At 37.3% G+C, this 15094-nt stretch overlaps 3 protein-coding genes across 4 annotated transcripts; 2 read left to right on the top strand and 1 right to left on the bottom strand.

Annotated features, from left to right (window-relative positions):
* On the bottom strand, positions 2316–4568 carry LOC18790575. Its single transcript, XM_007227164.2, has one exon. The coding sequence runs from the start codon at positions 4566–4568 to the stop codon at positions 2316–2318; it is 2253 nt and encodes a 750-aa protein (XP_007227226.2).
* On the top strand, positions 5940–9996 carry LOC18790382 (amino acid permease 8). The gene is made up of 7 exons (XM_007224104.2): positions 5940–6308; positions 7971–8204; positions 8299–8395; positions 8497–8714; positions 8813–8940; positions 9042–9269; positions 9448–9996. Exons 1-7 carry the CDS (start codon positions 6182–6184, stop codon positions 9868–9870), a joined length of 1455 nt encoding a protein of 484 aa, XP_007224166.2. The 5' UTR covers positions 5940–6181; the 3' UTR covers positions 9871–9996.
* Positions 11201–14551, top strand: LOC18791744 (amino acid permease 8). Of its 2 annotated transcripts, XM_007223911.2 has the most exons (8): positions 11214–11625; positions 11710–11878; positions 12350–12583; positions 12693–12786; positions 12881–13098; positions 13202–13329; positions 13417–13644; positions 14029–14551. In XM_007223911.2, the coding sequence occupies exons 2-8, from the start codon at positions 11758–11760 to the stop codon at positions 14449–14451; spliced, it is 1446 nt and encodes a 481-aa protein (XP_007223973.1). In that variant the 5' UTR covers positions 11214–11625; positions 11710–11757; the 3' UTR covers positions 14452–14551. The 2 variants fall into 2 exon arrangements, with proteins under 2 accessions (XP_020410317.1, XP_007223973.1); XM_020554728.1 differs by having other exon boundaries at positions 11201–11878; positions 12356–12583.

Here is a 15094-nt window from a genome sequence, read left to right as displayed (position 1 = left end):
TACTTAAGTTTTGACAAATTGTGACTTATAGTTCAAGTGGTTAAGACTTGTACGTCAACATGTGATATCCTCAGGTGTATGTACTCGTTGTTTGAGAGTTGATGAAGATTTGGTGCATGCGTTGTGGTCTTGTAAGTTTGCACAACGAGTTTGGAAGTGTTCCCCTTTCTGTCAACTAGTTGGAACATAACGGGTATGTTCTTTCATGGATCCCTTCTACCATGTTCGTACTACTTTTCAGGAGGAGGATTTATGTTTATTCGCAGTGATAGGTTGGATAATTTGGGCTGAAAGAAACAAGAGTCTCCATGGAGGCGTAATAAGAGACCCTTTTGCAGTTTATGATGGATCACTAGTCTTTTATAAGGATTTTGTTGATCTATGTCTATCGCCTACGTTACCTCGCCATGTTGCTACTTGTTGTTGGAAACCTCCTGAGGGGGACTTGCTGAAATTAAATAGAAAGATGGGGCTAGGAGCAGTAGTCCGAAATGCCAATGGGGAATTAATAGGTGCCATAGCTAAACTGTTAATTGGGCGTCTTTCCCCTGAGGCTTTTGAAGCCTTGGCTATGATTGCAGGTTGTCAAATGGCAATTGATGCAGGATTCACAAGGATGATTATTGAAAGTGATTGCTTGGAGGTGCTTAACGCCATAAACCGAACTGAATTTGACATGAGCATGGAATGAGAGTTGATAGAGGAACTGAAAGAGTTACTCTGTCGTTTCGTATTCGTATCCGTGGAACACCAACCTCATACATGTAATTTTGTGGCTCACCAATTAGCCAAATTTGCTTTATCTTATAATGAGATATGTTATTGTATGGAAGAGGGGCCTAGCTGGCTTCACTCTTACCTTCAGAATGATTTGCGTTCTTTACATTCTATTGATGAATAAAGTCATTAGCCTTTGGCCTTTAATAAAATAAAAAAACAAAAAAAAAACTCAAGCAGTTAAGAATATACTCTGCATCCGAGATTATGTGTTTGAATCTAACTTCTCTAATATCGCTTATATAAAATAGGGTTTTTCGCAGCAATGGTTCCTCAACTATACCCGTTTTTGCATTTGGGTCACTGAACTCAATTATTAGTTGCAGAGGTCACTCAACTATGTGTTTCGTTGCACCAGTAGTCCTTCTGTCAAGTCTGACTAACGTGGTGTCAACTTCATGGCCAAATATATCTTTTGAAGTCTGGCATGTCCAACCTCCCATCTACAGCAACTTCCCTTCGAAAAATGTCAAATCTAGCGCCAAATAAATCCCCAATTCCCATTTATATTCGAAGAAAGCCACATAAAAACAATAGATGTGCTGAAATTTTGGAAATTGGAAGGAAATCTGGGAAGCCACATAAAAACAGTAGATGCGCAAAAATGTCGCAGATTTCTTCTTCATCAACAAATCCGAGCCCTAGTGCGAGGAAGTTATGCAGGTGCGATGGATATATCAAAACTTGGACTTCATGGACTGATTTAAATCCTGGGAGACGATTTGAGGCTTGTGAGATGAGTCGAGTAAGTTAATCTGTGAAATTTTATTTTGTTGCTTGATGGGTTTAGCTTTGATGTTATGAAAAGTACTTTGCAGAGAAATAGAGGAAATGACATAATTGGGAGTGGCTGGACGCACCGACCTATGCAAGAGGAAAAGAACTAATTCCTGGGTTGCTGAGAAAAATGAGAGCAATGGAAGAGGACCTAAAGTTAATAGAAGAACAGAAGAAAGAAGTGGAAGATAAGCTGAAAATGGTGGAGAGAGAAAAAAAGGGAATTGGAGTACGAAGTTGGAGAACTATGCAAGCAGAAAAGACTGTTGGAAGAGAAAAGAACATGCCAACGACCAAGAGAATCAGATTTGGGGGGTTTCATTTCTGTCATTGGTTCTTGGGTTTTTGGTGATTATGATGATGCTCTGTGTCTTGAGCAATTGGTTGACATTTCTGGGTGGAAACTATGAAAAGCTTATGATCAATTAGGTCGAAATGTAACTGATATGTAGTTCATTTTGCAATGAAATTTGAGTTCGAGTTTGGTGGACATATTGGTGTTAGTGTATTGAAATTTTGCAATGAAATTTGAGTTCATTTTGCAATAAAATGTGATGATACTCTGTACCAGTACCAAAATGTACCAAATCAATAGTTATAACACCCAGTTCCAAAATGTACCAAATCAGCATATATAACATCCAGTTACAGCTTCCAAAATGTACCAAAATCAGGTTCCAAGTGAAATTGAAGCATAATGTACCAATGTACCAAATCAGGTTCTAAGTTACAGCTTCCAAAATGTACCAAAATGTACCAGTTCAAGTTCTAAAATGTACCAAATACAAAACAATGACATCCAGCCCAGAGACACATCTAACAAACCATTCATAAAACACATTATTATGTCTCTCCTGGCCACAAATTGAGCATCTTATCTTGACATAAATCCTTCTCAACCTAGTAGGTGGTGGATTGTAAAATGGAGGCAAAGGGTTTGGAGGAACTGGAGCAGGTACTTCAACATCAGCTGGTCCTTTGTTCCTTGATTTCTTAGGTCTTCCAGGCTGCTTCTTATATGGAGGAGGTATAATTGGAGGCCAATTAGTTCTCTGCCACTGGTCCATGGATGGTATTGGGTGTACCATAGGTTCATATGAACTCAGGTAGGCTTCTTTCTTATAGCAGTCATGTGTATAGTCAAACACATTTGCCTCCTTTTGAAAGATACAAGAAATAGCATGAGAACATGGGATCCCACATAAATCCCATCTTCTACAAGAGCAAGTTTTGGCTTTTAGATCTACTACATACTCTCCCCCATACATATGACTCACTTGGTATTTGCTCTCACCTACTAATCTAGGAATGCATTGACTAGCTCCCAACTTGTTCTTCTCAATGATCTTGACAATCCTAGGCCCAACTGGATGTCTCCAAACCGTACCAGCAATCCTTCTATTAGCCATCCTTAACATGATATAAACTCTAATCCTTTCTAGACATGTTAAGATAGACTTGTCTCTTGAATCTAAAATGCAAGAGTTAAAGGATTCACAGAGGTTGTTCAACAACAAATCACACTTAGAATGTGGCTCAAAATGAGATCTACTCCAATTTTTGGCTGGTCTTTTCTTAAGCCACTTCCATGCCTTTTCATTTTGCTCTTTCATTTTGTCCATTTCTGCTTCATACCAGGGAATGGTAGTTGCTTTTGCCGCAGCCCAGAGAATGTTTTTCAGTGCAAGGCCAGCATGCTCTATCCTGAAGTTGCTGTAGAGATGCCTAACACACATTTTGTGCTCAGCTGTTGGAAGCAATGTCTCAATTGCAAGTATTAGACCTTTTTGCTTATCATTCATAAACACCCAAGCTTTCCCATTCTCAATTTGTAAGTCTTCAATCAAAAGTTGAAGGAACCAAATCCAACTACTTTTTGATTCCACCTCTACAACAGCATAAGCAACTGGGTACAGTCCATTATTCCCATCAACACTAACGGCTGTTAAAACTTGCCCTGTGTAAGGTCTCTTTAAATGGCAGCCATCTATACCAATCAGAGGTCTACATCCTGCCGAAAATCCCCGCTTACAAGTTTCCAAACACACATAAATTCTTTCAAACACAGGTTTATTACCCTTCATCTTATTCTTTATAATCACAGTGCTGCCTTTATTAGCCTTCTTCAATTCTTCTACATAGTCCCATAGCCTTGCATATTGCTCCACATAGCTGCCTCCAATGATCACCTTGGACAAGGTCTTTGCTCTATAAATATGATGCTTTGAAACATTCATATGGTACTTTTCTAAAACCTCAGCCTTGAATGCCCCTACATCCCACTCAGGATTTTTCCTAATCTTGTCAGCAAACCTTTTAGACAGCCACCTTGAATTAATATATTTCAGTTTGTCCACTCTAGTACACTCATGCTCTAAGGACAGAGTCTTTATGGCAAATGTCTGCTCATCTGTGTCTATCTTGGAAGCCCAGAGAATAAAAGGGCATTTCGTGTGACCTGTACACTTGGCTTGAATCCTTTTATTATCTTTCTTCACCAATTTAATATTCTTCCCTTGCACAATTGCATACTCCCTAATAGTTTCCTTGAGTTCATCCTTATTGGCAAATTGCATTCCAATTCTAAACTCTGGATTTCTCAAATCAGTTTCTTTCTTAAACTGTTTAAAATTTGTCTTCTTCCATTTCCTCTTGCTTGTCTTTTTTTGACCTTCTTCCTCATCACCAGAGCTATCAACATCAGAAGGAAGTCGATCACTATCTTCATCATCATCTGATATCTCCCATGTAGCTTCATTAAGAGGCATTTCATTCATCTCTTCAAAACATTGTGCATATTCATCATTTGGTGCATTGTTCCTTGGTTGTGCTCTTGATGCAGCCTCTTTATTACCATTTTCTTCTTCTTCACTTATTTCATAATCACTGTTAACAATAACATCCTCTTTTTTCTCCTCTTCCTCTTCATATTCATCTTCATTGCCAATATCTTTACTGTGTTGTTGTTGCCCTTTATCTTCACTCTCTAGCTCGTTGTTATTGAGTAGGATCATGGTAATACAACACCAATACCTGATTTGATGAAATGCTCCTAACCAACCCTGGAATACAACTGTCATTTACAACCTCATTCACAACATGCTGACCACTTTTTGCAGGCCCCTTATAGTAAACTTTTAAGCTTGTAACCCTTTGTGTTATATCAACTTTGTATCCAAGATCTATCCCAATTTTCTTTAAATCCAATAATGACAGATAGTCATGAATACAGTTGTCAACATAGCATACTTTGCCTCCCTTATACATGCCATTCTCCAACATACCAAAGTGGTGGAGTTCAAGAGTACACAGCTCTTCTTTATCTACCACATTACACAAAGGTATGCTTACAAACAATTTCAATGACAATGAGGAGAAAGTAAACAAGGAAGATAAAGTAAGTGCATGCATGTGCAAGTGTGAAATCACTTCCATGACAAACCGACAGAAATGGGACCATAGACAATAATAAAGACTCCAACTACATTTTTTCCCACCTTAAAGCCAAAACTTCATTGTCAACAACATGACCACAGATTTGCAAACATAATATATTGCAATATAAAATGCAGAATGAATATTTAGGTAATAGTAACTTACCATACTTGGGGGGGTTCTCCAGACCACCGAAAAATTGTCTACATTTGAAGAAGCCTCCACACACTATAGACCCGACACTTTTCTCTATGATTTCTATGAAACTGAAATCCTATATCTGTACTTTATCCTTTTTTTTAACTCAAAATACTTTGCTACTTAGTCCATTAACGCATAATGCTGAGATAATGTTCCAAAATCCTCCAAAAATCGAAGTCCAATGCCTCTCGATTTGAAAACCCTAGACGCGATTTTCCCCTTTTGCATAGACTGCCATTTCTGTGCAACTATCGTTCTCTTCAAAACCAAAAGATACGTTTTAATTAACTGAAAAGTCAGATTTGCCCGTAACGAATCTATGAGATTCTCACATATGCTTGCCACGTCATCATTTGAAAAGGAAAAAGCTAACGGACTTGACGGAAGGACTACTGGCGCAACGAAACACACAGTTGAGTGACCTCTGCAATTAATAATTGAGTTCAGTAACCCAAATACAAAAACGGGTATAGTTGAAGGACCATTGCTGCAAAAAACTCTATGAAATAAAATAAAAATTAGTAGTCCAAAACAACAAAGAACTGTAAAATGCGGTAAAACTGCACACAGACAGAATTTAGTGGCCTTACGTGTGTCTTTGATAAGACTCGGCGATAATCGAACTCTTTTCTCCATCTAGCCACCAAGGAGACATGAAATTTATGAAATCATTTCATGCATGCAAACATAGCAGCAGAAGCATGGTTGTTAATGACTCTGCTCCAATAACACGATGCCACATCACATGATTAAAAGATAAGAGAGGGGAATTTGCATCTGTCCATAAAAGAAGGCCAAAAGCCATTCAACATTGTTGGGATTGGGAGAGTGGGGGAGGGTTTTGTGGTCTTGGAGATAATCATATCATTTTCCACAGACTTTTGTTTTTTAAGCTGCTGATCAAATTAACTTGGCTTACTTAGGCTTTGTTTAATTTGATTTGTTGTTGTGAGGAAGAGGAAGAGCTGTCTAGCAAGCTAGCTAGGGCAACATGGTGAACACAGTGCTTGATCATCAAACTCAGAATGAGTTATGTGAGTCTGGTTCAGAATATGCTCCGAGAAACGTGGAAGATGGAGATGGAGAAGTAGATGATGATGGCAAATCCAAAAGAACTGGTATGTGCTCTCCTTAATTCTCTCTTTAACACACACGAAAGCTTTTATTTTATTTTATTTTTTGTTGTCTTTGGGCTGAGGAAGACTTGGGGAGACTTAACTGATTATAATCATTATCTTATATTATCTTTTCTCTTAAAAAAAACTTTATTTAAAACAAAAAATCGTGTACAATCTAGTTCCGTTTTCTTTTTGTTGGGGCATAGTCTATATAAAGAGTGCTGCTATTTCCATATCATTGTCCTATTTTTTCACTCACCTTATTTTCTCACATACTATATAAATTTGAAAAATCACAAACCTATCTTTCCATTATCATTATTCCTAAAATACCCTTTAATCGTATTTTCATTATCAAAAAAAAAAAATCTATTCCATCCCCCGCCCCAAGTCACACACCCCCCCCCCCAAAACCCCCTCCTTTCACGAAAACCCAATAGTCAACACCATAACCATCACACCCACAACCACCTCTCCTCCCATCTGCAGCCACCCTCACCTCCCACCCCCACCTCTCCTCCCAGTGCCTTTGCACTGGCTTCTTTCATTTTCTACTTTGTGCTGAGAAATTGTAGGGAGGGTGGGTGGGGTATGAGGGCAAGGACAATGGAGAAAGGAGGAAAGGATGGTGGGTTCTTCCAAATGGTTTTGAATATTGGGTAAAGGGACGGATAATGGGTTGTGCTAATGGCGGTTAGGTGTTTGGTGGGTTGGGTATGAAGATGGGTGTGGTGTGGGTTTCAAAAAAAAATATGGGTGTGGGAGTGTGTGAGGGAGAACGAGTGGGTTGTAAATTTGTTATCAGAAGTTATTTTACAAAAGAGTAAATTTATTTTTAAAATTTTAAAGATAAAGTGGATGGGGGAATAAAACAGGTGGGTGGAAATAGCAGCACTCTTATATAAAATAGAAGCACTATAAAAGAATACAAAAGATAGCAAGGAAATCATCTGGAGAAAAAAAAAAAAAAAACCTACGATATTAAAGATGTGACCAAAATATACAGATTTGGTGAAAATGTCTTTGATGTTTAACCGAACGTGGGTTCAAATTGGTCCATGAGCATGAAGAAAATATATGTTTTTTCTGTCTTTTACAAAGGGTTTTCTTCATGCTCGTGGACCAATTTGAACCATCTTCACGGCATCGCATAGAAGTTAATATCCTACGTCTTGAATGAAACCTTTTTTTCTTTTTTGGTCATGTTCTTTTTGTTTTTCCTTTGGCTTTTGCGATACAGCTATTAATGCATAAGAGAAAAGGAAGACAAGCCCCAAAAGAAAAAAGAAAAAGCAATGCGTTTTGGCAATATTTTTCTTCTCTCTGGAAAATGATAGTTAGTCGACTACCACTCCGAGCGGGGTCACTATTTACAGAAAGCTTTCTCCAGGAGGTACTTTACAAGACTCGAACCCCTGACCTCCCTAAGGATAGTACTTAGAGGCATTACCGAACTTGTTGACCTAGTCAGCTTTTATCCACTGGACCAAACCCGTTGGGCGTTTTGGCAATATTTTGAAAAGCAAAATTATAGACTTATATGAACTCAGAAAAAGATAAAAATGAAACATGTTGAGGTTCAACATGTTGCGGATGAAATAAGTAATATTTATTCATTTTTGTCCCTTATATGTGTATGTGTGTTCATGTATATATTTGCAGGGACTGTGTGGACTGCATGTGCACATATAATCACAACATCAATAGGTGCTGGGGTGCTTTCTCTGGCATGGGCAATGTCTCAGCTTGGTTGGGTTGCTGGCATTTGCACTATGTTGTTTTGCACATTAGCTGCCCTTTATGCTGCCACTCTCTTAGCAGATTGCTATAGATTTCCAGACCCAGTTACAGGCAAGAGAAATTACTCTTACATGGAAGCTGTCAAAGCTTATTTAGGTAACTCATTTCGGATATATACCCTCACTCTCTTATTTTCCAATGGTCAATTTTTGTTGATAGATTTTATGTTTTTATTTCGTTAATGTATAAGGTGGAACAATATTGTACAAGTTCTGTGGATGGATGGTGTATTTAAATCTCGCTACAATTGGAGTCGGCTTTACCATCACTACAACAAAAAGCATGGTGTAAGTTAACTTTCTCACGATAAAGAGGAGAAATATCGTTGTATCAATATTTATGATGCATTATAATTAATTCGAGTTCTTGTGTGCATTTGAGTACTTAGGGCTATACAGAAATCGCATTGCCATCGCAAAAATGGGGGTGATGCCCCATGCATGTTTTCCAATATTCCACACGTGGTTGCATTTGGAATTGTTGAAATTCTTTTATCTCAACTCCCAAACTTTCACAAGATCTCTTGGCTCTCAAAGCTTGCAGCAATTACGTCTTTTGGGTATGCCTTTATCGGAATTGGACTTTCCCTTTCAAAAATCATAACGGGTAAGTTGTCCATCCACAAAATGTTAAAACCCATCTCCCAAAAATGAAAAATGGAAACCAGAGAAAATAAAAATAAAATAAAAAATTTGCTTGAGCAGGGCATGGAGGAAAACCCACTGTTGCAGGAGTGGACCTATCTTCATCTGAGAAAATTTGGAGGATGTTTGTAGCAGCTGGAGATATTGCATTTGCTTGCTCATATGCTCTGGTGCTTTTTGATATCCAAGTAAGACATGCCAATTTCCCGAGTCAATTCTTGCCTTTTCTTCTATTTTGTTTCAGCTTAAACATTGCATGCATTTGAATTTGAATTTTATTTTTTATCAGGACACACTAAAATCATCGCCACCAGAAAACAAAGTCATGAAGAAGGCTGTCTCAATTGGGGGTTTGGCTATGATCATAGTGTTCTTGATGTGTGGTTCCTTGGGTTATGCTGCCTTTGGAGATAAGACCCCGGAAAATCTTCTAGCTGGTTTTGGAGATGATATGGCCTTCTGGCTAGTTGATATGGCCAATGTTTTCATTGTGTTGCACATAGTTGGTGCATATCAGGTGCATAAGATTTTTCTTCTAGTAGATAGTCGAACATGTTATGTTTTCAAACTGTCAATTCAAACCATCGATTAGGTGGAATCTTGTTTTAGTACATAGTTTAGACAGACAATTTAACATCCTAACATACAAAACTACTATTGTACAAAATGTAACGTATGTTGTTATTCCTAAACAGGTACTTTGCCAACCGGTGTTCCGAATTGTTGAATTATTAGCTAGAAGGAGGTGGAAAAGGTCCAAGTTCATAAACAAAGAGACCCCAATTAGAATTCGGAAGATGAGTTTCAACATCAACATGTTCAGGCTGTCATGGAGGACAGCCTATGGGGTGGTAGTCACATTTGTTGCCATTGCTCTGCCTTTCTTTTCAGACATGCTTGCCCTGCTTGGAGCCATTGGCTACTGGCCACTTATAATCTACATCCCATTGGAGATGCACATTGAGCAAAAGAAGATTGGGAAGCTTACAATTCGATGGTTTGGGCTCCACTTGTTGAGCTTTCTGTGCTTGCTTCTTTCCTTGGCTGCAGCATCTGGTGCCATTCGTGGTCTTTATAAGAGCCTCAATACTTACAAGCTCTTCCAATATAAAGAGTGAAGTGAACCCAAAATTAAACTAGGCTTGCTTGATGAGCTTGTAGACAATGATTTATTGGGTAGTTGATTTATAGGTGGACCATGGAACTCTGATCTTTATTAAAGAAGTTGAATTTCAATTTTACCATTCGCACTATTAAGAGAAATACTTCCTTATTCCCGTTTCATTGTCTTTTTCTTTATATCTCTCCTCTTTTGATAAGTGACACGAGGAGAGAGATAAGAGACAATGAAACAGGTGTAGGAAAGTTTTTCTCCACTATTGATGGGTTTGTCATTTTCATCGGTTACAATTAGGTAAAAATGTTATGTAAAAAATAGAATCAATAAATGGTAGCTTTTGCCTGTCAAATAATGAATTACACCACCTTGCCTTAATCTCTTCAAGCTCATATTCATACTATTGCCAACTACCCATAAAATTAAGAAGTATAATTAGTTAAGCTACTGTTGGCTATTAATTTAATTTCAAGGCCACTTTAAATATTTTTTTTATACCATATATATATATATATATATTCCTTTATTTCCAATGATCCTTGCTGATGTATAAATTTCGATCAACCAGTGACTTTTGTGGTTGTTGTGGTTGTTGTTTTGTCAGTCTTTGGGCTTGTTGCTCTGTTTCCTCAGTTTGGGCCTTGCTCCGTTTTTGATCCTCTGCTCGTTGGACCGGACCTGGTTTCTTTTTCTTGGCTTAGGCTTGTTAAGGTTCGATGAAATGTGAAAGGATCCTTAATTTCAAAATTAGAAATTCATGCCCCATTAATAGACTCCTTCGACCTTGATTCAAGCAAATGCAGTAATATTTTTATTTTATTTTTAAGTAGAAGCGATTCGGGAGGGTGGTTTCGAACTTCTACCAATATAAATAAAGATAGAAGAGCTCAACCAACTAAGCTATACCCACTTGCAAATAACTTTCTATTAACAAGTAACAACTCAATTACAACATGACCAATCCAATACTGACCCGAGCTTATAAACTGGTTACCTCCTAAGCAGCCACTAACGAACTAATCAATCTTGGCGCCAATCGAACTATTTTTTAACTAATTATCAACTCAGCTCCACAACTAATCAATTACAAAATATAATTAAAAAAATAGATTAACATATTCCGATCACCGATTTGGATGGAGGAATTTGAATTTAACAAAAATGCTAAATTTATTACAAAAATAAAAATCACATTACATTGAATGTATTTGAAATGACTATATGCAAGGAATCATTTGAAATTCATATCTTCTCTTCATTCTTGTATTGTTCAAATCCTTATATGAATTATAATAGTCTAAACAGTCTTACCTTATAATGTCATCCAAGTGGATAAATTTGTAATCGTCTAAGCAACTTTTCATAATTTACTCGATAAGTCATACTTCGATTTTTTTTTTTTCTTCCTAAAATATCCTCATTAATATTTGGTGTGATATAGGAAGGAAAATACTTTTTTTTTTCTCCAACTCTTAGAGTAATTTAATGCTATTTTGGACTGTTCTTTTTGCCGTGAAATTTGGAAATTGCTTCTTCTGGTTAGTTTTCTTCTCTCTCTCACTTCTTACAAGTGTCTCTAGTAAGTCTCAGCGTTACAACTACGCCTTTCTCCATCTGGCCACCATGGAGAGATTAAAAAACAGCAAAAGTAGGGTTGTTAATCACTTTTGGTCGAATAACACGATGCCACCCCAGCTAATCAAAACATAAGGGAGGGGCTAATTAGGCTTTGCATCTGTTCATGAAAGAATATAAGGTAGTGTAGCATTGTGCCTTTTTTGGGAGAGTGGCGGTTTGTGGTCTTGGCTTAATTAGCTTTGCTCAATTTGATTTATTATAGGGAAGACGAAGACGAAGACGAAGAGGTGCCTAGCTATCTAGGGCAAACATGGTGATCACTGTGCTTGATCATGAATTTCAGAATGAATTATGTGAAAGTGACTCTGAATATCCTCCCAAAAAGGTGGAAGATGGAGAAGTAGATGATGATGGCAAGCCCAAAAGAACTGGTATGTGCTCTCTTTTACAACATGAGCTCGAAGATCATATGATTTTTCTCCAGTTTCACAACATGGTTTTTCAGTTCAACTCAAGTTCTTTCTCTTTCTAATGTAGCAAAAAGTCCAAACTTGGTTACATTCTTTTTCCTATTTTCAAGTTTGACTTGTTCTTTTTCTTTTCTTCACATGTTCCTTTGTTATCTTAAAAAAAAGCTTGGAATGTAGCCATTAATGTTATCTTCAAAAGCTTGGAATCCTTTGGCTTTGGGATACAGCTACTATTAATGCATAAAGAATTCGCCTTGAGATGGCTCGAAAATTAAGCAAAGTTAGGATGGAATTATATGCATCTTGAAAAAGAAAATAAAAGAAAAACAAAATGTCTTGTAGACATACATAAGCTTTAGGGTTTAACATATTGCAGATGAAATAATTAATATTTTCCCTTTTTTTTTTATTCTCTAATATGTATATATGTAGGGACAGTGTGGACTGCATGTGCACATATAATCACAACATCAATAGGTGCTGGGGTGCTTTCTCTGGCATGGGCAATGGCTCAACTTGGTTGGGTTGCTGGCATTTTCATTCTCTTATTTTGCACCTTTGCTGCCCTTTATGCTGCCACTCTCCTAACAGATTGCTATAGATTTCCAGACCCAGTTACAGGCAAGAGAAATTACTCTTACATGGAAGCTGTCGAAGCCTATTTAGGTAACTCATTTCGTATGCACACTCTTATTTTTCATGGTCAAATTTTGTTGATAGATTTAGTTTTATCTTATTTTATTTGCCTTTTCTTTTCATTTCTTTAATGTATAAGGTGGAAGAATGTACAAGTTCTGTGGATGGATGTTGTATTTAAATCTCGCTACAATCGGAATCGGCTTTACTATTACTACAGCTAAAAGCATGGTGTAAGTCAATTTTCTCACAACAAAGTGAAGAGAAATATTGCTGTATCAATATTGTAATTCGAGTTCTTATACATATGTGTATTTGAATGCTCAGGGCTATACAGAAATCTAATTGCCATCGAAAAAATGGTGGTGATGACCCATGCATGTTCTCCAATATTCCACACGTGGTTGGGTTTGGAATTGTTGAAATTCTCTTATCTCAACTCCCAAACTTTCACAAGCTCTCTTGGCTCTCAAAGCTTGCAGCAATTACGTCTTTTGGTTATGCCTCTATCGGAATTGGACTTTCCCTTTCAAAAATCTTAACGGGTAAGTTCTCCATCAACAAAAATGTTACAACCCATCTCCCGAAAATGAAAACTGGAAACCGAAAAAAAAAATTTAAAAAAAAAAAAAAAATTTGCTTGAGCAGGGCATGGAGGAAAAACCTCTGTTGCAGGAGTGGACCCATCTTCATCCGATAAGATTTGGAGGATGTTTGCAGCAGCTGGAGATGTTGCATTTGCTTGTTCATATGCTCTGGTGCTTTTTGATATCCAAGTAAGACATGCCAATTGCCAAGAAAATTCTCAGCCTTTTCTGTTTTGTTTCAGTTTTATACATTGAATTTGATTTGTTTTGATTTAGGACACACTCAAGTCATTGCCACCAGAGAACAAAGTGATGAAGAAGGCTGTCTCAATTGGGGGGTTAATTATGATAATATTCTTCATCATGTGTAGTACCTCGGGTTATGCTGCATTTGGTGACAAGACCCCAGAAAATCTGCTGGCTGGTTTTGGAGATGATATGGCCTTTTGGCTAGTTGATTTGGCCAATGTTTTTATTGTGGTGCACATAGTTGGTGCATATCAGGTATATATGATCAGGTTCATAACATTGTCATTTTCCAGAGATAATATGGCATGCTATGTTTTCATATTGTCAATCTAAACCGTCTATTACGTAGAATCTTATTTCGATATGTGTCATTGACTGTTTGTCAACATAATATGCAAGACTATTATAATACAAATGTAACGTGACATGTTATTCATGAGCATGTAAAATCTTATTTCGACACGTGACATTGACTGTTTGGCAACATTATGTGCAAGACTGTTATTGTCCAAATATAACATGCCATGTTATTTATGAGCATGTAGAATCTTATTTGGATATGTGACATTAACAGTTTGAAAACATAATATACAAGACTGCTATTGTACAAATGTAACGTTCCATGTTATTCATGGGCAGGTACTTTGCCAACCAGTCTTCCGAATTGTTGAATTACTGGCTAGAAGGAGGTGGCCAAAATCCAAGTTCATAAACAGAGAGAACCCAATTAGATTTGGAAAGATCAGATTCAATATCAACATGTTTAGGCTGTCATGGAGAACAGCGTATGGGGTGGTGGTCACAATTGTTGCCATTGCTCTGCCTTTCTTCTCAGACATGCTTGCCCTCCTTGGAGCCATTGGCTACTGGCCACTTATAGTCTACATCCCACTGGAGATGCACATTGCGCAGAAAAAGATTGGGAAGCTAACAATTCGATGGTTTGGGCTCCAGTTGTTGAGCTTTCTGTGCTTGCTTCTTTCCTTGGCTGCAGCATCTGGTGCTATTCATGGTCTTTACAAGGGCCTCAATGCTTACAAGCTCTTCCAATTTAAAGAGTGAACTGAACCCAAAATTGGTATGCTTATTCTAAATAAAAATAAGGATCTAATTATGTAATAAAAACATGACTCTAATTATGTAACAAAACAATCCACTACCAGAAAAGCTCCATATAAGTCACGAATACACCTGTGACTAATCTTAAGACTTAACCACCAACAACTCGTAGCCTATGGATATCCCATTATCCAAAAGAAGGGTAATTTGGTCCTCTCATTCAAATCACTCTTCTTTTTTTTTTTTTTACCTCTCACTTTTTTTGGGTCAGAGTTTTTCCTCCCACTTTTTTTAGCCTTTTCAAACTTCAAAGTAGAAGACTAGGGCACTTACTTTTTTTATTTATAAATTCGTAGTTCTGTCTCACTGATGGAGAAATTCTTGGTCACCTACCATGGATTTAAAAGTCGGACCACTTTCGTCCTTGTAATATTATATAGTTTACAGAATAATGTGGAAGTCCACTTACTTTATAAATCTAAAAATCTTTTCAAGCATGCAATAGCGAGGCCTGTGTTAATGGAGCATTACCTCAAATACGAGCAAAAAAACGCAAAAAAAAACCAAAAAAAAAAAAAAAACAAGTGCTCTGGTCTAAGATTTTTCCCATCACTTGACAAAAGCAGGTTAGCTAGAGCAAGCAATT

This window comes from Prunus persica, chromosome G1 (genome assembly GCF_000346465.2).
Source record: "Prunus persica cultivar Lovell chromosome G1, Prunus_persica_NCBIv2, whole genome shotgun sequence".
NCBI lineage: Eukaryota > Viridiplantae > Streptophyta > Magnoliopsida > Rosales > Rosaceae > Prunus > Prunus persica.
Note: the sequence above shows the minus strand (reverse complement) of the source record. Positions and strands in the feature narration are given on the sequence as shown.

What these genes read in the sequence shown, in the direction of transcription:
- LOC18791744 (XM_007223911.2), top strand. Translation starts at nt 11,758, where the DNA reads ATGGTGATCACTGTGCTTGATCATGAATTTCAGAATGAATTATGTGAA. An exon ending in AGCTGTCGAAGCCTATTTAG is followed by an intron (nt 12,584 to 12,692) that starts GTAACTCATTTC and finishes TTAATGTATAAG; the next exon opens with GTGGAAGAATGTACAAGTTC. An exon ending in TGGTGCTTTTTGATATCCAA is followed by an intron (nt 13,330 to 13,416) that starts GTAAGACATGCC and finishes GTTTTGATTTAG; the next exon opens with GACACACTCAAGTCATTGCC.
- LOC18790575 (XM_007227164.2), bottom strand. Translation starts at nt 4,568, where the DNA reads ATGATCCTACTCAATAACAACGAGCTAGAGAGTGAAGATAAAGGGCAA.
- LOC18790382 (XM_007224104.2), top strand. Translation starts at nt 6,182, where the DNA reads ATGGTGAACACAGTGCTTGATCATCAAACTCAGAATGAGTTATGTGAG. An exon ending in TGGCAAATCCAAAAGAACTG is followed by an intron (nt 6,309 to 7,970) that starts GTATGTGCTCTC and finishes ATATATTTGCAG; the next exon opens with GGACTGTGTGGACTGCATGT. An exon ending in TGGTGCTTTTTGATATCCAA is followed by an intron (nt 8,941 to 9,041) that starts GTAAGACATGCC and finishes ATTTTTTATCAG; the next exon opens with GACACACTAAAATCATCGCC.